The sequence below is a fragment of the Mixophyes fleayi genome, chromosome 11 (genome assembly GCF_038048845.1).
Source record: "Mixophyes fleayi isolate aMixFle1 chromosome 11, aMixFle1.hap1, whole genome shotgun sequence".
NCBI classification, from domain to species: Eukaryota; Metazoa; Chordata; class Amphibia; order Anura; family Limnodynastidae; genus Mixophyes; species Mixophyes fleayi.
In genome coordinates this window covers 16,372,022-16,397,420 of record NC_134412.1, presented here as the reverse complement: position 1 = coordinate 16,397,420, position 25,399 = coordinate 16,372,022, and the positions used below count along the sequence as shown (strand labels likewise).

The 25,399-nt window shown below is 42.4% G+C and overlaps 1 protein-coding gene across 2 annotated transcripts in view; it reads left to right on the top strand.

Moving 5' to 3' along the window:
* Nucleotides 1-25,399, top strand: part of ATP1A3 (ATPase Na+/K+ transporting subunit alpha 3) — a 104,653-nt gene that overhangs the window by 11,940 nt on the left and 67,314 nt on the right. The window contains exon 1 of one of the 2 annotated variants that reach the window (XM_075189573.1): nt 3,162-3,191. The exons of the other annotated variant lie outside the window; for it this stretch is intronic. Within the exon in view, the coding sequence (XP_075045674.1) occupies nt 3,177-3,191 (15 nt within the window). The 5' untranslated portion in view covers nt 3,162-3,176. Of the gene's footprint in view, nt 1-3,161; nt 3,192-25,399 lie in introns of those variants that run through there. 2 annotated transcript variants of the gene reach the window in all.

The window sequence follows — 25,399 nt, the reverse complement described above, 5'->3', positions numbered from 1 at the left end:
GTATAGGCCCCTGCAGATGATTATTCTCAGATGGCCCATGCTGGTATTATTACCATCCCTCTGCTCATTCCGTGTAGCCGTTATTGACATTGATATTAAGGTGGTTTTCTAGATTGGCTACTGTGGTTAGTGCTTCTCTCCAGAATTTGGAAGGTCAGCCCGTAAGCATGCTTCTTGTCACCTCTACCAGATGCCGTGGAGTGTAAGGTGCAGATGCTTCATGTTCTGCTCCTTCCAAAATGCTTGAGCTGCTCCGCTCTTATACTCTCCTCAATAATCAGCTGATAGTACGGCAGCTGGTGCTGACATATGTTAAGTGATGCTGTTGTTTACTCGTTGAGTTTTCCTGGCATCTCACTTTTGTGCTTTATGAGATGTGTTTCTGTGTATCTGGAGAAATCATCTATAGGATTCACAAAATATTTGTTTCCAGCTGGATCTACAATTCTCATTGGCCCTCACACATCACTATAGGTCAGTTTTAGTGGATGACTTGCACTGTTGGGATACGAGATCCCTTGTTATGGTGTTAGTAGAGTGAACAAACCTTCCAGGGGCCTGGGAGAGTGTGACCTTTGCATCCCATGCTCCCAGGTCCTCTGACCACTCCAAGCCTCCTTCCGCTTAGTTAGGGTGAAGCGATGTCCCCATTACATCCACTGCTTAACACCCTCATCAACCACCACCCTCTTGCGTTAACCTTTCAAAGCTTCTCGACCACAAAACAAGAGAGGTAGGTATTTTCTTGTACAACATCGCAATCCATCAGTCTTCCAACAGCATCCTCTTGAAGCAAGTCCCCAAAGCCTCCTTCTCCATAATAAAAGACTTGTCCTTAGAGACAAACATTTACTACAAAGGCTTCAGTCTGTAGGCTAACCCATGCCTCTTGAAAACCTCTTTAGGATCCACAGCACTTGTATGTATAACTGTGAGTACGTCCATAGATGTCACTGGATACTGTCCTGAATGGACTGTAAACCTGTAGAGAGAGGAAGGCAGGCTGAGGCGGTACTGTGGATGACTGTGATGCAAAATGATAGACTAGTATATAAAATCAGTAATGGTATGAAGTACAAAAGGCAACTTTGCTTATAGGCCAGCCCTAACCATGCCGTAGCAGGTCGGCGGCAAAGTCATTAAAACGGTGCATGCGGACTGCTTGTGTGTCGAGTCCGATGCATGCGTACATCATCTGCTCTGGTTGTGATAGCACTGCTCATCTTGTGGCGCTGCTCAGCTTGTGATTGGTCGCGTGGTCGCGCGCTGAGAGCTTACTGCGGGCGGCGACCGTTAGGTTTGTTACACAACTGACGTGTTGTGTGGGTGTGTGTACAGTGATTGACTACGTGATGTGAGCTCCGGCACCTTTTGTCTTACCAAAAAAAGCACTGGTAGTACCCGTATGATTTGCACCACCTACTTGCGCAGTCATTTCTTTGCGAATCGGCCGACACATATGGTAGACACATAACTCTTGGCTCCAACATGTATCCATAGTCCCCGGCAATTCTATATACAACAGGACACCAGGGCACTCACATTGGTCAGCTCTACACTCTCAGTATATAGAGCGTGCCGTGGGGGTACTACAAGATGTGGTCCCTGTGGGGACATAACCAGGATGGGCCAGTCCGAGACTGCCCCTCCCCCACAAAAACACAGTGCAGACTAAAGCCAACTTTTGACAAAGGACATTTTACCTACCAGTAAGTTTTTGGACTGTGGGAGGAAACCGGAGCACGCAGAGGAAACCCACATGAGCAAAGGGAGAACATATATTCAATAAGTCTTCTGTGTAACAAACATCTTCCGCAACCTGTAATGCATATCCATCTATACATTAAACAGAACATTAAACTCATCAAATATTGATAGACATCTTATACAATTCACAAATGTCTGTGCATTAAAGTTCCCATTTGCTCATGGAAGATGTTTGAAACATTATTAGTTATTTAAGTGAAGCTATTGCTGGCTATACATTTCAATGCTAGGCTTTACATATTCTCTCTCTCTTTTTAAAAATAGATATATACTTTTCCCAGGGATTCCGAACAGATTTCCTGGAATTATACCAAGGCCCTTTTCATGTGTCATGTGCTTTTCATGTCTTGGTATAGATACCATTCAATTTTTCCAGTGGAAAAAGCTTATTATCCAATGGAAAACGCAATGCAATATTGTAAATAGAGCAATGCACTACAGAACCAATCATCAACGTTTATTTATAGCGCCAGCAAATTCCGTAGCGCTTTACAGTGCAGCGATCTAAATGGTGTTCTGATTTATATGCATTTTTAATGCGTGAACCCTCACAGATGCCAGATACAAGGCACCTAAGATACGAACTGAACCGTAGAGGTGGGCCAGGCCCCTCTGCTCCATGGGCTACTTACTGGGACTTGTCCCCCAGGCAAAATGCTACCAGCTTCCCCGGATATATCTAAATCAGAAGTGTGGGCAGCACGGTGGCTCAGTGGTTAGCACTTCTGCCTCTCAGCACTGGGGTCATGAGTTTGATTCCTGACCATGCTGTTATCTGTGAGGAGTTTGTATGTTCTCCCCGTGTTTGCGTGGGTTTTCTCCGGGTGCTCCGGTTTCTTCCAACACTACAAAAACATACTGTAGGTTAATTGGCTGCTAAATTGACCTGTGTGTGTGTGTGTTAGGGAATTTAGACTGTAGAGCTCCAATGGGGCAGGGACTGATGTGGATGAGTTCTCTGTACAGCGCTGAGGAATTAGTGGCGCTATATAAATAACTGATGATGTTGTTCAGCTATTCACGTATCACCTGCATCTTATGCGTTTTACTGCCCTCAGATAATTGGACGGAGTTGGTCCACTTGGATCCATTGTCTCCACTTCGCTTGTACAGGTGATTGTCCGCTACTACTGCAGCTAGGTTTTCTGATCCAGGCTGAATTTGGCAGGCTTTGCTTTTGTAATGAACAGTTTCTTGCAATGGTTAAACAGTTGACAGACAGGAAGCCCCCTCTAAATCTAGGGCACAGAGGACACATTTCACAAGATCTTCACAATTCTGTCCAGCCTTGTGGTACAGCTCGAGTAGTCTGACCACTTCCCTTCACGACGAGAGTTTCACATTTGGTTGAAAAAACATTTGTCACTGTGATAGGACTTGTTCCCCCTGAGCAGATACAACAATTTGATATGCCGCTTTCTCGGGTAAGTGTAAAACGCCTATGTAACTATTAACACTTCAACTGGCAAGTCTAATATGTACGTCTAAGAGACAGAAAAGGTGGCAGAGTGCATCTGTGTTAGAAGTGATCTTAGAGTCAGAATGAAGGAAGACATTCTCTGTGGTCCATAGGATGGTGCTGAAACATTATGGGTATGGAGCAAGTTACAAGCTCCCCTGTATAAATAATGGAGTGCGATGGTCTTAGCCTTAATGTATTTAGTGTATATTTTTAGGTTACCCATAATGTAAATTGTATAGCTGTTCGCCACTGTTTTGTGACTTTTGGAGAAAATCCTAATTGCTTTGTCTATTTTTAGTACGTTAAGATATTTTAGAATTATTCACAATTTACCAGTTACAGAAATAAGACACTTTGCCCACGGACTCCACTCCATACAGTCTTATTTAATACCTATAATAGATTGGGGGTGAAGTATTTCTAAGAAAAGACACTTTTCTTTTTAAAGTGATACACTTACCAATTGATAGATATCAAATGATGGTGAACAAATGCAAAAGAATAAATCAAAACTCTTGTAGCTATTTCAAATGTAAAACAAAAATAAAAACTTGAAGTGATGGTACATTAAAATAAGCCTTCAGCTCACACGTTAGGCGAGATATCCATGATGTAGAAGTATATAGGTATCATAGACTTTGCAAAAGTATCAAATGCCAATCGGTGGTGTCTCCAGCCAGTATGGTATTTATCATTCGTTTCAGTGGTAGACATTTAGAAGCAGCGGTATGAAAAAGGTAATGGGAATATAAGTGAATGGAATTTGATAATCTTACAGTGAAGGCAGTAGGAGAGGCGGTATGGCACACCACCGTATATACCTCCACTTCCACCATTGATCTGTAGTAAAAGGGTATATATTCAAGCAAGGAAAGTATAATGTTTCTAAAGCCCAGGCGAGTCTACCTCCCAACTTTACAGCTCTTTGAATGGAGACAAACTCTGAAAAGGGGCGTGAGCACAATGCGATGGAGGCGTGTCTAGCGCTTATGAAGTGCTAGCCTGTTCCTTAACCCACCCCCTCAAAAGAGCCATTGAGTGCAGCGCACACCAATAGCGAGTTGGCAGGTGCGTGTCGCATCGTTCACCACTGCTCTGCTAAGCATGAAGGGTGGGACGGGGAGGAGAGTGCGAGGACAATGTACACAATGTACAGTAAGCTGAGGCCGAGCGCACTCACAAGCAGCCTATTCAAGCTCTGGGCATCTCTCAGGTAAGTGGTTTTTTTTAGCCGTATCACTTACACCAGCTGCACGGCAGGTGTAAGTGGCGACTGATAGTGATGACAGACGTCTATGCATGCTCAAACATGTGTTTGCAATTAAAAGCAACTGTAGAAATATTTGTATGTACAGCACACATTAAAAACATCCTGATATATGTATTTTATGTAAAAAAAAAAACCAACCTAAAAATCTCTCTTTTTTTTTTTCATTGTATTTTTATTAATGATTTTACTATTAACAGGTGACAATAATTTAATCTTTTTTTCCCCCCCTGTGCGCTCTGCTGAAACTTGATATGTACATATGCATTGTGCGTACCCTGCAGTGTGTTGTGTCTGTCTGCACACAGCAAGTGCCGTATGCGCAAAGCGTGTCCACCCCTGTTCAGCAGGAAAAGGTTCTTGAGAACCGCTTGTAGTTGAACACAGGCGCTCAAGCTGCGTGCCTTTGTTTATAAATGTATATTCTGTTGACTTTGCGTTCCTTACTGAATCAGGCCCTGTACTCTTTGTATCTCACTCATCCTAACTGCGCACTTGCCAGGTGTTTCTCTCTTTTTGTCTAGTTTTCTTCATATTGTAGGTATATCATTTACAATAAAACTATCACTGCTTCATGCCACTACAATGCCTGGGGTGTGTAATATGCATATTAATCACTTTCACGTTTCCTGTTCTAACCTCTACTGCATTTTGTATTTCTGCTGTCCACCTACAGTATACACAGCATTGTCCCCGTCATACCAACAGTATACACAGCAATGTCCCATAACTGCAGTATACACAGCATTGTCCCCGTCATACCAACAGTATACACAGCAATGTCCCATAACTGCAGTATACACAGCATTGTCCCCGTCATACCAACAGTATACACAGCAATGTCCTGTGGTCACTGCCCGAGCCGTTAAATGCATGGAAATGACAGACGTCAGTAACAGACCGGCCACTTAACGCATATGATCCTCCCTCATTAATGTGCACACTGTACATCTATTACATTAGTTATATATAGGGAGCAATATAATCCTACTGTAAAATGCACGCTGACTTCTAATACCTTTTTATGTACAATAGGGGGAACATTATTATATTTTTATTTATAAAGCACAGACATATTACCCAGCGCTGTACAATATAGGGATAAGGACATGACACAAACAAATGACAGAAGGTATCTCTTGTAAGATTTGGAGGAAAACGAGTCACTTACATAAAGTCATCCACAGATCCAGGTATGTTTTACCTTCAATCTGTCATTCCATATATTTTTTTTTTTTTTTACAGGGTGTTTACGTATATTAGTGTTCTTTGTGTATTAAATAACAATACAGATAAGGTTGTAACACAATTGCAGAAATAACTCCTTATTTAGTTTCAAGCCACCCACGGCAGTCATGGGGTTAACAGTGCGTTCTCTCCCCTCCCTACACCTCAGTCTTGGCCTTGGAGATTTTAGGATCCCTCCTCTTACTGGTGTGTAATGGGGGAACTGGGGGATACCATTGAAGGGGGGGGGGCAGTCGTGACATGGAAGTCAGATCTTCAACGTTACCACGGTAACTGCTGACATCATTTCTATTTTTATGCCTGTAACACAGCGGAAAATCTGAGGGGTGTTAGATAGTGGCTGATGTACAGAAGGAAGGGGAATCCTCAGGCAGAAATAATACGTACATGTATATTTGGAATGCACTGAGCATATAATTAAATCTACACACACAGAAATAATGCACTAGAATTTACCAGGATAGAACATTGCACTGACTGCAATAAATCTAATTATAATCTAAAACTTAGAGGGTGAAAAAAATAAAAATCATATTTTTGATTTTTGCACCACATTAAACAAAATCTGATTTTATTTAATTTTTAGCAAAATATAGTTTTTGAATTAAAGCTATTATTGCATTAGATTCATTGAATAATCATTGTTGAACTTTTTTATGGAACATATTCAGGCGACACAACTGTGCTATACACTGTGCATCCGTCCATCATCCTGGAGGTTGCAATCTGTACATAGTCCTAGCGATTGCACCTACGCTAGTTTCCCCTCCGTCTGTCAGGAGTTCATGATGAGGGACCTGCCCTGGGGTTACCATGGCAACCCTTCCCTCCTGTTACCATGGAAACCACTGGACTGCTGAGAGAGCAGGTCTTTCTGGTTGCCATGGCAGCATCTTCTGCCACAATGGCAACTGCCCATTGGTTGACATTTATTGTCATGGAAACTGTGAGTGACAGGTTGGGGAGGTCACATGTTAAGCTGGCGTAGGTGGGCTAGAGCCCCCAGCATCCAGGTTAAGGTTCTAAGGGACCTTGCCATTTGCTGCAGAGGTGTTGCTATTCATTGTGTCCTTTTATCTCCTCCTGACTACAGTTTAAACTGACTGATCCTTTGGGCTGGAAAAAGCTCATTATAGTGTCTGCATAGTGATTCCCCAAGATTACCTGAACAGCCGTGTCATCAATCCAATCCACTACAGTCTGCTGCAGTAATACACTTCTATATGGGACATTCAAGGCCACATCCTATCGGTCCCCCAGGCGGAAGCCTGACACAGTGTCCCCGAGATAAGATACTCCCATGGCAGGAAACGCTGTGTATTTAATTAGAGAGGTTATCTAAGGAAATATTTGGACACGGCAGTGTGGGAGGCTGTGCAGCTGGTGTGTACAGAGATTGGGTGTGATTTTATCACCAAGACTATTTAGAATGTAATGCAAGCTAGTTCATTCTTTTTAATTAATGTGAAGCGTGTGTTTATGCAGGATATTGAATGTCACATTTGTGCATGCAGGGGGAACCAGAAAGATAGAAGGTAGAACATAGATTGTAAAATGGGGATATATTGTTCTTGTATCAAATACACCACAGGGGCCAGTCTAAAAGAGTTTTTCGTATTGTTAATGGTTTATTGACTTTACAAGGAGAATAGCAGCACTTTTACTAGTTCATAGCGGTGTGCTGGGCGATTTTTCTCTATTGTATCCTTTCTGAATAATTCCATCCTTTCAAGCACAGACTGTGAACCTATAAACCATTGCCGGGTTTAAATCTTCAAGTTATTAATGAGTTGGATGTAACTGTTAACATTTTAAAAATAATTAGCAGCTAAGATGTGATTCAAATCCATCCAGTGGAAGGCCCAGAACAGGCTCCCCGGCCAGCGTACTCCAACGGGAGGTCCTACTGGGACCTCAACCCTCTAGTAAAAGTCTTCTGGGATCCAATGTTACCACTCTGTGAAATTTTTGTACAAATCCATCCAGTGGAAGGCTCAGAACAGGCTCCCCGAGTCAAAGTTCTGCCCAACATACAGCAATGGGAGGTTCGACCGGGACCCTAACACCCCTAAAACATAGCCAGGATCCAACTGGACCACCTCACGTTGGTTTCATCCCATTTGGTGCAGTGGTGTCCGAGTGCATAACTGGACAGATAGACCGATCAATGATTTTATATATGCGATTTACACATAATTTTAATGGAATGGACTATTCTGTTGGATTTCATTTTATATATTAGGGGGTCAATTTGCAAAGATGTGATGAGCCAAAAATATGGAGAAAACAGTAGTTTGTCAAAATGGCCATCGCATCTCAACAAATTAATTGCAAAGGGTTTAACGCAGTGTTGGTAAATACCTGCGATACAACATTATGCATTGCGTTATTCATGCTGCGATACATATTATTACTAGAGATGTTCACTGACCCCCGTGTTTTGGTTTTGGATCTGGATTAATTTCGTGTTTGGGTTTTTTCAAAACCACCCTGGTGTGTTTTGGTTCCCTATTTTTTTTTTTTTCTAAAAATCACATAATTTGGCTGTTTTTTTGTTCCTACATTATTATTAACCTCAACATTCATTTCCAGTAATTTCCAGTCAATTTTGTGAAGTGACAAGAACACTGCTACCCCTCCTGTTTCTGTATGAGCAATGGCACTGAGCAATGTCACTGGAGAGTGGCAAGAACACTGCTACCCCTATTTCTGTGTGAACAATGGCACTAAGCAATGTCACTGGATACTGGAGAGTGGCAAGAACACTGCTACCCCTGTTTCTGTGTGAGCAATGGCACTGAGCTATGTCACTGGAGAAAGGAGAGTGACAAAAATACTGCTATCCCTGTTTCTGTGTGAGCATAGGCACTGAGCAATGTAACTGGAGACTGGAGAGGGACAAGAACACTGCTACCCCTCCTGTTTCTGTGTGAGTAATAGCACTGAGCAATGTCACTGGAGAGTGACGAACACTGCTACCCCTCCTGTTTCTGTGTGAGCAATTGCACTGAGCAATGCCACTGGAGAACGGAGAGTGACAAGAACAATGCTACCTCTGTTTCTGTGTGAGCAATGGCGCTGAGCAATGTCACTGGAGACTAGAGAGTGACAAGAACACTGCTACCCCTGTTTCTGTGTGAGCAATGGCGCTGAGCAATGTCACTGGAGACTAGAGAGTGACAAGAACACTGCTACCCCTGTTTCTGTATGAGCAATGGCACTGGATCCCCTGGGGAGGGAGGTACTTATGGAATCCAAAACCCGCGAGATTCGACAACGCAACAATGACATTTTGCCAGATCCGAGGACGCGTAAAAGTAACAAGCCGGCTCGTGAGCCTACTCGGATCCCCTAAGTTCGGGTGGGCTCGGTTTTCAGAAAACCGAGCATCTCTAATTATTACCTATGTAACCTATCGCTTTCCACTGACCATCAATAGTAAATAGCCCCCGAGGTCTGGTAGAATTCTCAGGAAGCAACACATGATGATTTTCCAACTCTCCCAGAGATGCAGGAACATAATACACTTATTTCATGCAGTGTCCTAAAAAATAATTTTCTCCCTAGTGCTATGTATTGAATGAGCTGTGAACAGACTGTAATTCTGTAATCAGTAAAAGGAGTGGGCACCGTGTACCATGGAACAGCATGTCTCCGGACTCCCATTATCCGGAATTTTAAAGAGGAACACAAATGATTAAACAAATAACCGTTTCCGATCGTTTCCAAGACAACTCCACATTTCATAAATTCTTTATAAAGTGTTCTCACTCACCTCTCTGATTGGTGGAAGTTTCTCCCCTTTCTCTGATGTGAGAACTCTTATTTATGAAGCCCTAATCCATGCGGGAACTGCTTTTAACGCATGGTTTAGGCATTTTTAAGTAAAAAGTTAATTTCAGAACAGCTTAACGTAGTAGATATCGTCTGCATTGGGCAAAATACCCCATTAAACTGCAGCCCCCAAAATACTCAAAGGGGACTGTGGTCTGGGCAATTTTATCAAGGTCAAAAAACCTTGGCTCAAAACCCGGAGTTGTTTTTATGCTTTCTTCCAAAATCCAGCATTTGGTAACTCCCCTAGGAATACTGCATTTGCCCCCGTTAGGTATCTTAAGCTAACTCAGGCTCTTCATACGCCTGGCTCCTTTGACGGGAAAGTTGCAGATTCAAGTTTGAAAACAATTTGGACAGTGGGACATTAGAAGTGCATCAGCACCGTCCACAGTATAGTTCGTATAATCATGGGCGCTAGACCATCTCTCGATAAAATCCACTCTTTATTAAACACCTCATGCTCCTTGTCAGGTGCAATAAAATTCAACAGTATATCAACGTTGTTATCCAAGAGCTGACACTTAGGAGTGAAAGTGATTATCTGCTATGTAATGTCCTCTGTAGCAGCTCATTCTCCTGATGACCCACTTTCAGGTCACTTGTCTTTCATTTTAACGTCCCTTGACCTACTCGACATAGATCTTACACATATGTACTGGGTCCCTGTGCCCTGTTAATGGAATTAGGCCAGTGTCATTAAGACTCTACTCCCGGCGTAAGATGATTTAGTAGTTTTGGGCTTGGCCCAGCATGTCCATAAATACACTCAATGAGCATCATATGGAATTTGGAGCACTTCCACTTAAAGGGTGCAGATTTGCAGCTAGAACAATGCAAGGGGTACAGATGCAGTTTATTTGCATGCAGGGAAACACTGGCTGCTTTTGCATGGAGCACACACACATACTGTTAAGTGTGCATGTCGTACTCTACATACAGCTTTGTTTTGACACTAATTAAAAGAACAATGACAGCCCCTTCCGCACATGTTAAATTTGGCCCCTGCTGTGCAACATGGTTTTGTCAAGATGCAAAATTGCACCTTCCAGTTGAATTTACTTTTAACTCTGCATCACGCTGATCTTGAACTTGGACTCAACTCAGACACTACATAATCTCTTGTTAACTTCCTGTGCCTCAGTTAAGGATGGATCGTTAGACTACTCTAATTCAGACCTATATCTATCAGGGAGGGTCTTCCTTCTTTTGACACACATGCTCCCCATAAGAGTATATCAAATTCCTCACTCAACACTCGAATCCAATACGAGATTGCTTTCAAACCTCTGATCCTGCCAACGACTCCCAAAACCCTTCCCTGTGGCGGTACTTTGAGTAAACTCCATAATGGGTGCATCCCACTAGTGCTTAGCTTAATCTAATAAAAAGATTCAAACACAAAAATGTAACAAGTAATATTTACACGGTCCCCTCGCTCCATACCCAACTGTCCCGATCGTGGCGGGCCTCCTGATTGGCAGGCCACAAAAGGGGTGGGGCTCCCTGACTGGGGAGCCACAAAAGGGGTGGGTCTTAAGTTACAGAAAGTGGGTGGAGTTTTACAAAAAAAGTTGCTTATTTGTGGGTGTGGTTTGGTCAGAACAGGGGCATGACTTATTTTGTCCCGCTTTAGGGATTCTCACTAATGATTAATTTTCGATACAAACTATGCTGTAATGAGTAGTACTCAAGGGGAGAAATCGATGATATTATTATTATTATTATTATTATTATTATTATTAATAATGAAGAGGTGCTGCCAACGTGACTTTCTTTGAACTTTACACTATGTGCAATCCTTCAAGAAAAGGTGTATCACTATTTTTCCGGGGCGCCTCCCAAAATCCGAATAAGGGCGTTCCCGCACCTATGTATATGCTAGGTGGATAAATAAATGCATCTCTGATGATAAAAATGACTGAATATGGGTATTTAATAGATTTTTAAGCATGCATACATGGACAGTTCACCGTTGTCACCTCTATTCTGTTTGCCATGTGTGCGCAGATGTCCAACCTGCCCTCATATTTACCACTGACATCCTGATTAAATTAACCTCGGTTCAAGTTAATTAAAATAAAAAACAATCTTTTTACATCCATTAATTAATTGAGCTCAGGTTAATGCAGTCGGATAATTAGAGGTGACTACAGGATCATACATAGACCTCCTGGAGGAAATTGGTCAGGTTGACATCTCTGCAAATAGCGGCGTTGAGACATTAGCCGCCACCTGTCCTTCATTTACAGGGTCAGTTGCTGTTGTTAACCCTCTGTATTTTATGTTCCCTGTGTATTTAGCTAATGTCTGCATGTAGAGATGAATGTACAAAAACCTTACTTTATTGGACGTTACCTAATGTCTCTGATGAGGCTACACAGTCTGCCGGCAGAACCTAGCATTTAATATAGATACCATTGTTTGTATCGCTTACCCATAATCCCTCCCTTTCTGACCATAGGTCTCCTGTCACTCTTACTGAGCTGTGATGATCCTCATAATGCAATAGCTTGAGACATAATCGTGTAGCAAGGGGTATGTGTGACATCATTCGGAGGTGGGTATGATGTCACCGAGGACATAAAATACGGCAGAGATCCGGCAAAGAGGTAGAGGACACAATCCTCAGAGCCTGTTCATAGGCTGCACTGAGAGATAATTTAACTATATCCAGAATATACATTCCCCTGTGCTTGGCACAATTAAGTAGATGCCATTTACAGTAACTTTGTCCCTTTGTACAATTCTTCCACTATGTCTTGTATTTCTTATCCTCTAAGCGTCCTAAGTTACTGGTCATTGAAGAGGGATATATTTAATACAATGCATTGACGTTATAACTAGAGATGGTCACTGACCCCCGTGTTTTGGTTTTGGATTCGGTTTTGGATCTGGATTACCATCGTGTTTTGGTTTTGCAAGACCGCCATTGCGTGTTTTGGTTTTGTTTTTGTTCTGCTATTTTGTTGGAAAATCAATGTTTTTAGCCTAAAATAACCCAATTTAGTGCTCCAACTGTTGTCACCGAGGACATAAAATACGGCAGAGATCCAGCAAAGAGGTAGAGGACACAATCCTCAGAGCCTGTTCATAGGCTGCACTGAGAGATAATTTAACTATATCCAGAATATACATTCCCCTGTGCTTGGCACAATTAAGTAGATGCCATTTACAGTAACTTTGTCCCTTTGTACAATTCTTCCACTATGTCTTGTATTTCTTATCCTCTAAGCGTCCTAAGTTACTGGTCATTGAAGAGGGATATATTTAATACAATGCATTGACGTTATAACTAGAGATGGTCACTGACCCCCGTGTTTTGGTTTTGGATTTGGTTTTGGATCTGGATTACCATCGTGTTTTGGTTTTGCAAAACCGCCATTGCGTGTTTTGGTTTTGTTTTTGTTCTGCTATTTTGTTGGAAAATCAATGTTTTTGGGCCTAAAATAACCCAATTTAGTGCTCCAACTGTTTCATAGATAAGTAATCTAATTGTAGAGGTAATAAATCATCCAAAAAACAGTTTAATTCCTGGTAGGTAGGCCTTCATTTATTCTACACACAAACCAGATTGTCTTCCTTCCATCTATGCATATTGGCAATGCAGCTTTGGATGTATATTACACCCTACACTTATAGTTAAATATGTAAAGAAATGGAAAAAGGCAGTTTGCTTTCTGTCTCTATAGGCCCCCCTCCACTTATTTAAAAAAACAAAAAATGCAGCCGTTATAGAGAAATGGACGAAGCCAGTTTGGGGTCACTCTGTCTATGACACCCTACCCTTAAGGAGAAATTGCCCAAACAGCAGCCTTTCAAGATGGTACGTGATATGGAAATGCCACAAGTCCCTTTCCTCTTTGGGGGTAGATTGCACCCTACACTTACATAGAAAGTTTTAAAAAGATGTTATCGTCATCATCTTCAGCTTCATCCTCACCCTCATCAGTGTGTACGTCATCATCACAGACTATCAATTAATCGCCGCTTGAATCCGCCATTAGTGAACAGTCAGTGCTTGGATGTCTTGGATGGTGAAGGCCTTCCTCGTGGAAGATGTAGTTCATTTTTATAAACATCATTTTCTCCACATTTTTGGGAGGTAACCTTCTACGGCGATCACTGACTAAGTTCCCTGCTGTAATGAAAACTCGTTCAGAGTACACACTGGAGGGGTGGGCAGCTTAGGTATTGCAAAGCAAGTTTGTACATGGGTTTCCAAATGGCCTGCTTTTCTTCCCAGTAAGGAAAGGGACTGTCTGACATTTCCATATCAACTACCTCTTGAAAGTAATCCTCCACCATCCTTTGCATGTTTATACTCGTATTGGATGGAGTTATGGGCAAAGTGACACATTTTTTTGAAAAATCCTTCAAACCAGCCCAGATGTTAAATTGTTCTGGTCTTACGAGCAGCAGCAGCTTGAGAAAGTGAAGGAGGACACGTCGTCAAGCCGAGGCCCAGTTCAGCGGCCAACTTGCTGAGCAATAGCTCCTTGCAGAAGTTCACATCTCGCTCATTTACAAGTAAAGACTCAATGTAGGTTTTAAACCTTGGATCAATCACAGTGGCCAAAACGTACTGATCCGAGTTCAAGATCTTAATAACTCGAGGATCTTTGTGAAGCGAATGAAGTACTTGATCGACAAGGCCAACATACTTTGCTGAATTGCTTGCTTTCAGCTCCTCCTTCATTTTCTCAAGCTGCTTTTCCAATAGTCTAATTAAAGGAATGACTTGGCTCAAACTAGCAGAGTCTGCACTCACCTCACACGTCACAACTTCAAATGGTTTCAGCACCTTGCACAGCACTGAAAGGATTCCCCACTGTGCAAGAGTGAAATACATCCCCCTCCTTTCCCAATGTCATGGCTTGTGCAATATGCTTGGATGGCTTTGCGCTGTTCCTCCATCCTCTAAAGCATGTACAGGGTGGAATTCCACCTAGTTACCACCTCTTGCTTAAGTTGGTGGCAGGGCAAGTTAAACTGCTCTTGGAGCTGCTGTAACCTCCTACATGCTGTGGCTGAATGCCTGAAATGGCCTGAAATTTTACGGGCCACCGAAAGCATCTCCTGCACCTCACGGTTATTTCATAGGAAGCTCTGCACCACCAAGTTGATGGTGTGAGCAAAACAGGGAATGTGTTGGAAATCACCCAGCTGTAATGCTCGCACTATATTGTTGGCGTTATCAGAAATGACATACCCTGGGGAGAGTCCAAGTGGTATAAGCCATGCATCAATCACATCTCTCAGTTTGTGTAACAAATTGTCAGCTGTATGCCTGTAAGTGAAGCCGGTGATACAAAGAGTGGCCTGCCTGTGACAAATGTTACGTAGTGGTGTACATGCTGCTGCTGTTCCTGCTGGTGAAGGTGAATGACCAACCCAGTGGGCTGTCACAGTCATATAGTCTTTGGTTTGGCCACTTCCACTTGTCCACATATCTGTGGTTAAGTGGACAGTGGGCAGAATGGCATTTTTCAGCGCAATCTCTACATTTTTACACACTTTTTGGTATAGTTGTGCAATTGCTTTACGGGAGAAATGGTGTCGCGATGGAATTCTGTAACGCGGACACAAAACCTCAATTAACTGTGAAAAACCAGCTGCGTTTATTGTGGAGATTGGACGCAGATCTAACACTAACATTGCAGCCATGGCGTCTGTGATTCGCTTGGCGACTGCTGTCATATTTGCTTCCCCTCGCAAATGATTGTTTTCACAGTTAATTGATGAAATGTAGGACTGCTCATTTTCTGACTCTGGAATGACGATTCACCCCCAGCAGCAGCAGCAGTGGGACTAACGCTTATAATAATAATAATAGTGCAGGAGTCATCCAGCCTTAAGTGGGATGCCGGGCTAACTCCGAGCGCTACTGAGGATATTGATGAGGATGGTGTGGTGGGTGTATTTTGTAGCCGTCGGGATGTCGGTGAGTGGAGGGTCTTAGCTGATGATGGAGTGCTTGTAATTTTTTGGTAAGAACTTTCAGCTTTTCCCAACACTTTGCCATGAACTCTCGTTAAATGGCGTAACATAGACGAGGTTCCAAGATGGTTAAGGTCCCTCCCTCGACTGACTGAGGCTTGACATACACTACAAATGGCTATACAATTGTTGTCTGGATTTGGGTAGAAATAATTCCACACATAAGAAGTGGATTTGTTTGTTTTATGCCCAGGCATGACAATGGCCATTTTCTTGTCACGTGCCAGAACTGCTGCCACTGGTGCAGGACTTACACAAACAACCTCATCCTCATCAACATCCTCATAAGCACCCTCGTCACCTACACAAATCTCCCCCTCATCCTCTTCTATTTCCAAAGTGGCATCCTCAATTTGTGTATCACCGGCTACACTCGGGCTATTAAGGCACACATCAGCAGAATGCTCACAATTAGACATCCCACTGTTGGATGGAATCTCCACAGGGATTGGTGTCATTTGTGAATCAGAGCAAACATTATCCTCTAATGCCTTACTGTTATCTTGCAGCTCGGCTTTGACGCGTAACAGTAGTTGTGCACCAATTGTAGGCTCGGTAACTTTTTGGGATCTGCCACTAATAGGCACTTAACTTTTGCTCAGTAACACTTCTTTTTCGCTTCAACACAGTAAATTTTTTGGGGGTTTTTGTTTTTTGGACCGATTTCGAAACACTGTGTAGTTTGACATCGCCTTGCCCAGATGACGTACTGGGAACACTAACATCAGGACTGGTGACAGAATCTGGTTGCTCATTCTGATCATATGTGGACTGCTTTGAATCCATTCTGAGCGCAAAGCACTTGTAGTGGTAAAAATTATTTGGTAAGATACTGCTGACAAATATGACTTTTGACAGCCAGAAATATTTATGCACAATTATGAAGGACACCCCAAAAGCACTGAGGAGTGCTAAAAATTATTTGGTAGATACTGCTGACAGATATGACTTTTGACAGCCAGAAATATTTATGCACAATTATGGGGGACACCCCAAAAGCACTGAGGAGTGCTAAAAATTATTTGGTAGATACTGCTGACAGATATGACTTTTGACAGCCAGAAATATTTATGCACAATTACGGGGGACACCCCAAAAGCACTGGGGAGTGCCAAATATTACAAAAATAAAATAAACCTCTATCCTCCTCTCTTCTCTAGCGATTTTTGTTACAGCAATTGGAATAAGAATATTGTATTCTCTGTCCCTGCTCTAATCAGCCTGTGACTACATCCTGCTCTCTCCCTCTGTCAAATGGCGATGGATTGCTGTGGAGGCGTGTATTTATAATCTTGAAGTATCGCGAGAACCGAGCCACGAGATCCGACAACGTCACGATGACGTTCAGCCTCGATTTGGATTCGGAGCGGGCGGGAGAGTACCGAGCTACCAAGCTTGGTACTCGGATACCCAATGTTCGGGTGGGTTCGGTTCTCGGGGAACCGGACCCGTCCATCTCTAGTTATGACCATGTTCATTCAACAATTTCTGTGAAATGCAGAGCCCCAAGCATGACGTGTGACGCGGTTACATACAGCCGTCCAGCGGCAACATGTCTCCAGAAATTACATTTAAATCTGGCACCTGTATGTTGCATCTAATGACAGCTGTGCATTCTGTGTACATGAGGACGAGAGAGAGAGAGGGGGCGAGAGAGAGATGGCGAGAAGGAGGGCGAGAGAGGATGAGAGAGAGAGAGAGCGAGCGATGTAAGGAATATTTTTCAGATGAGATCTGAAATGTGCACCACAGCGTATGTTATATTATTAGATGTACTGTCTAAAATAAACCACTAGTGTTGTATAGTATTATAACAAAATTATTACTGTCTGTCCTGTATTAGATCAGCCTCTGGCTATTTTCAGAGTTTTCACCATGTTGCCAAGATAGATGGAGGAATTTTCAGTGACAGAACTACTTACAGTATAACATCATTCATCATCATAATTTGTAACGGGTAATTCGGAAAATTAAGTCAAGCCCACCGTGTCCTGCTTAGTAGATTGGTGAGACCCTGCTAGGAATTTTCTTTAATTAGAGAAACCTCCCTATCATCATCATCAGTTATTTATATAGCGCCACTGATTTCACAGCGCTGTACAGAGAACTCATTCACATCAGTCCCTGCCCCATTGGAGCTTACAATCTAAATTCCCTAACAGGGGGAGATGGGGAGAGAGGGACTATGGTAAATTTTGATAGCAGCCAATTAACCTACTAGTATGTTTTTGGAGTGTGGGAGGAAACCGGAGCACCTGGAGGAAACCCACGCAAACACGGGGAGAACATACAAACTCCACACAGATAAGGTCATGGTCGGGAATTGAACTCATGACTCATGTGCTGTGAGGCAGAAGTGCTAACCACTGAGCCACCGTGCTGCCCATATACATGGGGTCAGATGTATTAACGGATGAGCAGCACTATTGCCGATGAAAGCGGGTGGGTTTTTCCCAGCGTTAGGGCTCATTATCACATCAAACAATATATGAAAAGGGTAACAACCAGAGGTAGCATTGTTATTGCTCACGATAGCCCTGACATTGGTGAGATTCACCAGTGAAGGCTTCACCATGGATATAAATGAGGAAGCCTATTTAACAAGTATCGTTGTGATACTTGTACCGCAGCAATACCTATTCTGCTATCGCCATCTCCGGATGCTAATAACAGGTTAAAATCATTAACAAAATGCTTTGTTCTTTAAAGAAAGCATTTTTTTTCAATCAATAAATGCTTTTATTTTAAATAGTTATAAAACAATAAGTTTAAACATAGATACAAAGTGGAACTGTTAACCCAGATCTAGACTTTCAGTTCGGTGGCTGGGGGGGGGGGGGGTGGATCAGCGCTCAGAAGTGATGAACAAATGAACAAGGCCCCCCGTTATGCATGACGAGTGCCCCCATGACATGTGGCATTGCCTCCTTCTCGTCGGGAGGTATGACATAGCGCACATCTGCAAAGACTGACCTGGAGAACTGTAAGTTATGGCCAGATTATTTTTTTTTGTTACGCGATAACTGAAAGCTGTCGCAGTAAGAAGTCAGCCGCAATCAAGGTTGGAATGATAAACCGGACGGTTATTTGGCCAAGGTGATGTAAAGGCGTAAAGCGGAACGTATACATGTTTCATATATGTTTTTTAATTATTATTTTTTTAACATTTGTTCTCTAAACCGTGCCCAACCTACTAACCCAACACTGAGCTTGATCAACCACTCCAAGCTGCAGACTAGAGATGCTCAGGCTTGGTTTCCCTGAGAACCGAATATACCCGAACTTAGTAGATCCGAGTACCGAGCCAGCTCGGTACCTTTGCGCTTTTTCGGATTTGAAAAAGAGGCAAAATGTCATTGTGACGTTGTCGGATCTCGGAATTTTTGGATTCCTTTTTAAGATCCAACATAATGGTGGGTGGGAGGGCGGACCCCCATTTTTTCTGCCACTGCTGTGTACCAACGTGTCCTAGATGTGCTAGGAACTGCCGTGTGTTTGTGTCATTGCTCTGTCGCTTACCATCCAGCCAGGTCGCTGCAGTCTTTGTCCGAAAGTGTATGAAAATAATATTGTGACCTGTGAGGTAGTCAAAATTGACTGCAAATGACTTGAAGTTAGTGTTACTGTGGTTAATAATAATGTAGGGACAAAAAAAGAGCAAAATTATGTGATTTTAGCATATTTCAGGATTTTTTTCTAAAAAATCCAAAACCAAAACACACGAGGGTGGTTTTGCCAAAACCAAAACATGAAACTAATCCAGATCCAAAACCAGTTCACGGGGGTCAGTGAGCATCTCTACTGCAGACCTTCACCCCTCACTGCAACTTAATATGGTTCATCTGTATATACCATAAATAAAACCTCTACAAGAAAACACCAGAACAATAAAAACATTTAGCACTTGAAAGGTAGTAAATCAAAGGTCGCGTCTCATCTTTCCATCCTCAGTGCTTAATTTGCATTTGCAATTTCCTTCACTATAAAAAACAGCCATATAGTTATAATACTCAAATCAGTTATTCTGCTCTTTCATTCCATACAAAAGCTCTAAAAGCACAAAAGAACAGAAGCCAACCTGCACATTATAATATTGTTTTCTCCTACATAGACAAGGGTTTAGGGGCTGGCCTGCTTTGAAATTGAGAAAAAGCTGGCAGTGTTTAGGTCTAGCACTGCATACAGTCCGATTTTCCTTTGGAGCTACTGTGTCTTTCATGTAAAGCTGCACCTGACCACCGACAATGAGCATTGGCTGCATTTTCACGGCTTGTTAGTTTCATTTGAGGCAATCAAAACACACAGAAGGCTTAATACCCATAGTACGGCTATTTAATGATCAGGAGACGTTTATGTGTCATAGCATAAGAGAGTGGTTTGGTATCTTTGCCTTTAAGCCAAAACACCTTGTCCCTTAATGGCTTGTGCCTGCTTCTATTTGGAAAAGAGACATAGGACATAAATGCTAAGATCATCAGTTATTAATTTCAATAGTGCAGTATGGTGTTAGATGCGCCAAAGACTGTCTAAGGCTTACCAAAATTTTTGTGCAAAGACCACACAGGGCTAGAGCTGCAAAATTGCCTCTTTATCACATATTTATTAGAGATGCCCACTGACCCCCGTGAACTGGTTTTGGTTTTGGATCTGGATTAGCTTTGTGTTTTGGTCTCGGTTTTGGAAAAACCGCCCTCGTGTGTTTTGGTTTTGGATTTTTTTTCGAAAAAATCCTAAAATCATATAATTTTGCTCTTTTTTTGATCCTACATTATTATTATTAACCTCAATAACACCAATTTCCAGTCATTTGCAGTCAATTTAGACCACCTCACAGGTCACAATATTATTTTCATACACTTTCGGACAAATACTGCAGCGACCTGGCTGGATGGTAAGCGACAGAGCAACAACACAAACACACGGCAGTTCCTAGCACATCTAGGACACATTGGCACAGCAGTGGCAGAAAAGAAAAATGGGGGTCCGCCCTCCCTCCGTGATGTTGGATCTTAAAAAAGGAAGCCAAAACTTGCGAGATCCAATGACATAACAATGATGTTTTGCCTTGTTTTCAATTCCGAGGGAGCACGAAAGCCGGCTCAGAACTCGGATCCCCTAAGGTCGGGTGTGTTCGGTTCTCGAGGAACAGAGCCTGAGCATCTCTCATATATAAAACTGTGGGTGTTGGAGGGGGTGTTTTGGAGCACACAAAATCAATACTTATTGTTGATTTAGGTTGGGTGTCAGCAAGCTCTACAACATTGAGATTATGAAATGGGCAATGTAGCAAAAGCAGCCTCAGGGGGTAACAATATTTAAACCTTGTTTACAGTTTTGCAATGCACATGGTAGTCCAAATATCCCAGGCACCATGGTTTGGTGATCACAAGAGGGTATTACAGGGCTCAAGCAACGCGGTTGACTGATGGCTTCACAAACACGCAGATCTGGGGTCACTGACAGCAAGATAGGATTTATGTGTGGCAGTATGCCCAATAAAAATCAGTTCAAGTAAATCTGGATTGGGATAGCAAGTAATTTTAACCCCACACACAGAGTATCTTGGGGGAACTTTAGACAGTGTCCCTTCTGTCCATACTAAGCATGAGATTAATATATAGAGCATATTCAATATTCAAGTCACACAGGCACGTCCACTGCAGCTCCAAAGTAAAGAGTTTATGGCGATAGGTGACAATTCACTGACTATGTTGCTGCACGAACTGTACTAAACTTATCTGATTAACAAACATTCCATCAATGGAGAAGGCGCATCTCAAAGGTTCCAAGCTCCCTGAGAAATCACAACGGTGATAGGTAGAGATCCCCCACGGTTAAAAATAACCACCGACAACGGAGCCTTCACGACTACTTCTTGATCAATTCAGCATGGCAGCCTTTACTCATGGGTAATTGGGACTGTTCAGGAATATTTAACTGGGGAACTGTGGGTGTTTTTTTTTTTTTACCTAATCAGTTAAAGGAGTTGTCCACTTTTGAACAACATCTCTTACTTTAAGCCCTTTATCCCACGTAGCCCCCTCTTGTTGCTTGACTAGTGGAAGTCTAATCAGACACCATGGGCAGATTTACTAAACTGCGGGTTTGAAAAAAGTGGAGTTGTTGCCTATAGCAACCAATCAGATTCTAGCTGTCATTTTGTAGAATGTACTTAAGTAAATGACAACTAGAATCTGATTGGTTGCTATAGGCAACATCTCCACTTTTTCAAACCCGCAGTTTAGTAAATATACCCCCTGGTCTCAAAGCAAAGGAGCACTTACAAAGTCCTATTCAATAGAGTTACATGAAAATTCTCTTTTCAGCTCTTTTGGATAGGACTGGAGAGATTGTGTCCTTCTGTGCGGTGGAGTCGTAGAGACTACTTTGAGATACACAACATGGCACAGGTCCGGTCTCTGAAGAGTGACCTCCTACCATAGGGTAGGACTCGTGTGTTGTCAAGAAGTGAACATACATCTAGTACTAAGATCAGGAACACAGAACTGTGACCCTGAAGAAGTAGGTCATGTTAGGAGATACATTTACATAGTACAAAGTCATAACAGAGCTGTGGGCACTGTATTGTGAGCCTATAACCAGCAGACTGATCCCTCAGGCATATGAGAAAGGATATCACTGGTTTATTATAATTGAAGATTAAAGTACATTCTTACAGTATCATCTTTTTTCCTCTTAAGTTTAAATCATGGCAATTTCCAGCATATTTTGAAGTGCTACCATAATTAGGAGGGAAAATGAGAGATTTCTGGTGGGCTTTATAATCTGCATAAAGTCGGAACACATTCAGATTATCTCAACCTCACACATGCTGGACGTTCAATTATTCATTAGAAGTGCAATCAGCAAATAAAAGCTTATCCGCATGGTCCGGATCTATGGAAAGTAATCAGTGAATAAGTACAAAAGGGGCTTATCGTAGAGTGTTTTTTTCCAGATTTTCTAAATGCAACAAAATGTATACAATAGACATCATTTCATTCCACCAATATTTACTGGGTTCACAGGGAGTGAACTCTGCAAATGTGTTTAATGCAGGATCCACTTTGTCTACCTTCCTGAAAATGTTCACAGTCTTCTCTGTTACAGTTGTGTCTCAAACTTCTGCTTCTGACCTTTAAACAAACTGTACAGCTACTCTCAATACCACATATAGGAAAGCTGTAATTTTCTTTGGTGAAGAATCCTATCAAAATTGCAGGTGTAAGGATTATGAGCAGAGATAACTTTATGCTAGTGTAGGGTGTCCCAAGTCCAGTCCACAAGGACCCATAGCAGAGCAGGTTTTCCAGGTAACAAAAGACATAATTATACCACCTGTGCTCCAACAAGGAGATATGGAAAACTTGCACTGTTAGGGCTCCCTCAGGACTGGATTTGGTCAACTCTGCTAGTGTGTAGTTAGAAACCCAGCAACACAATCAGGTGTATACAACAAAAGGGCAGAATAATTTAATTATATGAGGCATCTGCTTAATGAAATCCAGCCAATTTTTGTTTTTTTAATAAAAATAAGGAAAAAATAAAAAAAAATTAATCCATTCCCCCCAAGTGGCACAAGTATTACATAGGCAAACCGAGGAGGGGGGGGGGGGGGGGGATTTCCTAGTGCCTGAAAACCCCCCTCCAAGCCTGGGGCACTGTATAATTGAGGTGGCTGAACCCTGCTCCACACAGGTCTGCTTAAAAAGGGAGATCAAGACCCTTGGGCTTAACTAATGAGACGTTGCAGCTGGGAGCCTTGAGGAAGCTCCAACTTATCTGGGCCTTACCCAGAGACATGGCACAGCTTCAGTGGGAACTGTGCATTCTCACCTAAAGAAGGAGAATTGTTCTGGCAATGGGCAATTAGCCGTTTCTGGTTTAAGTAGGGCTCCCTGTGCACTGATAGGCTGGCTGAATCATGTGACCCTAGTTACTGGAGACTGGTTTGTCAAAATGGATCATGTGATGCAATCCAAGATGGCTACACCCATGAAGCAGAACAGCAGGGAATGTTGGTTTACAGGTGACACCGTCGGACCAGGTAACTGGGGCTAAGCTCCTGATGTGTGACACCAGTCCTGCTTATTTTTACTTTATTTCGTCAATGTTGCTGCATTCTGCAAATCAGACCTGGCTCATTCATATATATGTGCTGGGTAACTACATAAAAATGACGCATTTTATTGATGTATTTTTAACATTTAGATAGTGGCTGAAATGTGCATTAACAGTTTGTAGGGCTGATACCTGTAAACAAGCTCTTAGACCAGGCCTGGCTAACCTGTGGCATTCCCAGTGTCGTGAAACTACAAGCCCCAGCATGCTTTGCCAATATGAAGCAGCTTATTGCTGGAAGGGTGTGCTGGGACTTGTAGTTTCACAACACCTGGAGTGTCACAGGTTAGTTAAGCCTGTCTTAGACCTTACAGGACAAATGTACCTAGGCTGAATAAAGTGCCATCTGTGGCTACTTCTCAGTGTTGGTGAATTGCAAATAGTGCTTAAAAGTCTTAGGGGGACTGTTTATCACCCATCATATTTTATTCACGTTAAATTATTATTTCAGATAGTGATAAAATTTCGGTACCAAGGCACAAAAGAAAAATGTTTAGTATTATGGTGAGAATCATTAAATACAAAGTAACATTAATAAATGGTTGTGATTTTAGTGAAGCCACAAAAACATCAAGGGGTATATTTACTAAACTGTGGGTTTGACAAAGTGGAGATGTTGCCTATAGCAACCAACCAGATTCTAGCTGTCATTTTGTAGAATGTACTAAATAAATGATAACTATAATCTGATTGGTTGCTATAGGCAACATCTCCCAGTATAAACAATGATCCTATTGCTATTGTCATAGACAGGATCTCTTTAGACATTCCAATCAGGTTTTAAATGTACCGGTACAATATTCAACGGAGCAAATGTAGATTCATCATGTTAGTATATGTGATTATTCACAGGATGGTGAAGCAATATGTCTATTGGTTGACTCCCCGATCTGCAGAACAGCAATTCCTTTTGTTATTAAAGGCATACTTGCCTACTTTCAGGCAGTACAGTCTGGGAGAGGGGCGTGACTAGAGGGAGGGGGCGGGGCGAATCGCAGCATATTGGTCCCGTCCCCTGTGACGAAAATGCAGTTTCTTTCACGAATCGCGTTATTTTGGGCAGGGAATTGCGGGATGTGGGAGACTTGCCTGCTCTCCCGGGAGACAGACCCGGATTTCGGGAGTCTCCCGGACATTCCGGGAGAGTTGGCAAGTATGATTAAAGGACACAGCAGGAAAACCAATACATGTTTCTAAAGTTAGTGCAGACTTGCCGTCTACGAGAGCATCAGGGGGGTTTTAGTGAAAAAAAACATGATGATTAAAGTTGCGGGGAATTTAGTATTAATCAAATTTTAGGGCAGAACAGACCGTTTCAGCCATATAATTTGTTCTGGCTATAAAACATTCTTTAGGGGCAATTCAGTTGTCCGCTGAGTGCCTCCGTTGTTCCCTTGTCTCCACCACTTGTCTGTCCCGATGCCTCTTGTCAGGTCACCGGTTTACTATTTTCCCCTTACTCCATTCAGTACCATTGTGGATTGTTTGGCTAATACTGAAGACTTTGAGATTGAATACTTGTAGAAATGCAGTAAAACGACATAATCCAGCTGTAACCCAACAAGAATTCTCAGTGTGAAATACCCAATAACAGCATACCAGGCTGTGCTGGCACTGAGAGATGTGAGACGGCTATTGCTGCATCTCACAAAGTTGATATCAGTTGTCAGTGCAGAATTTAAAATTCAGCCCCGTTACTT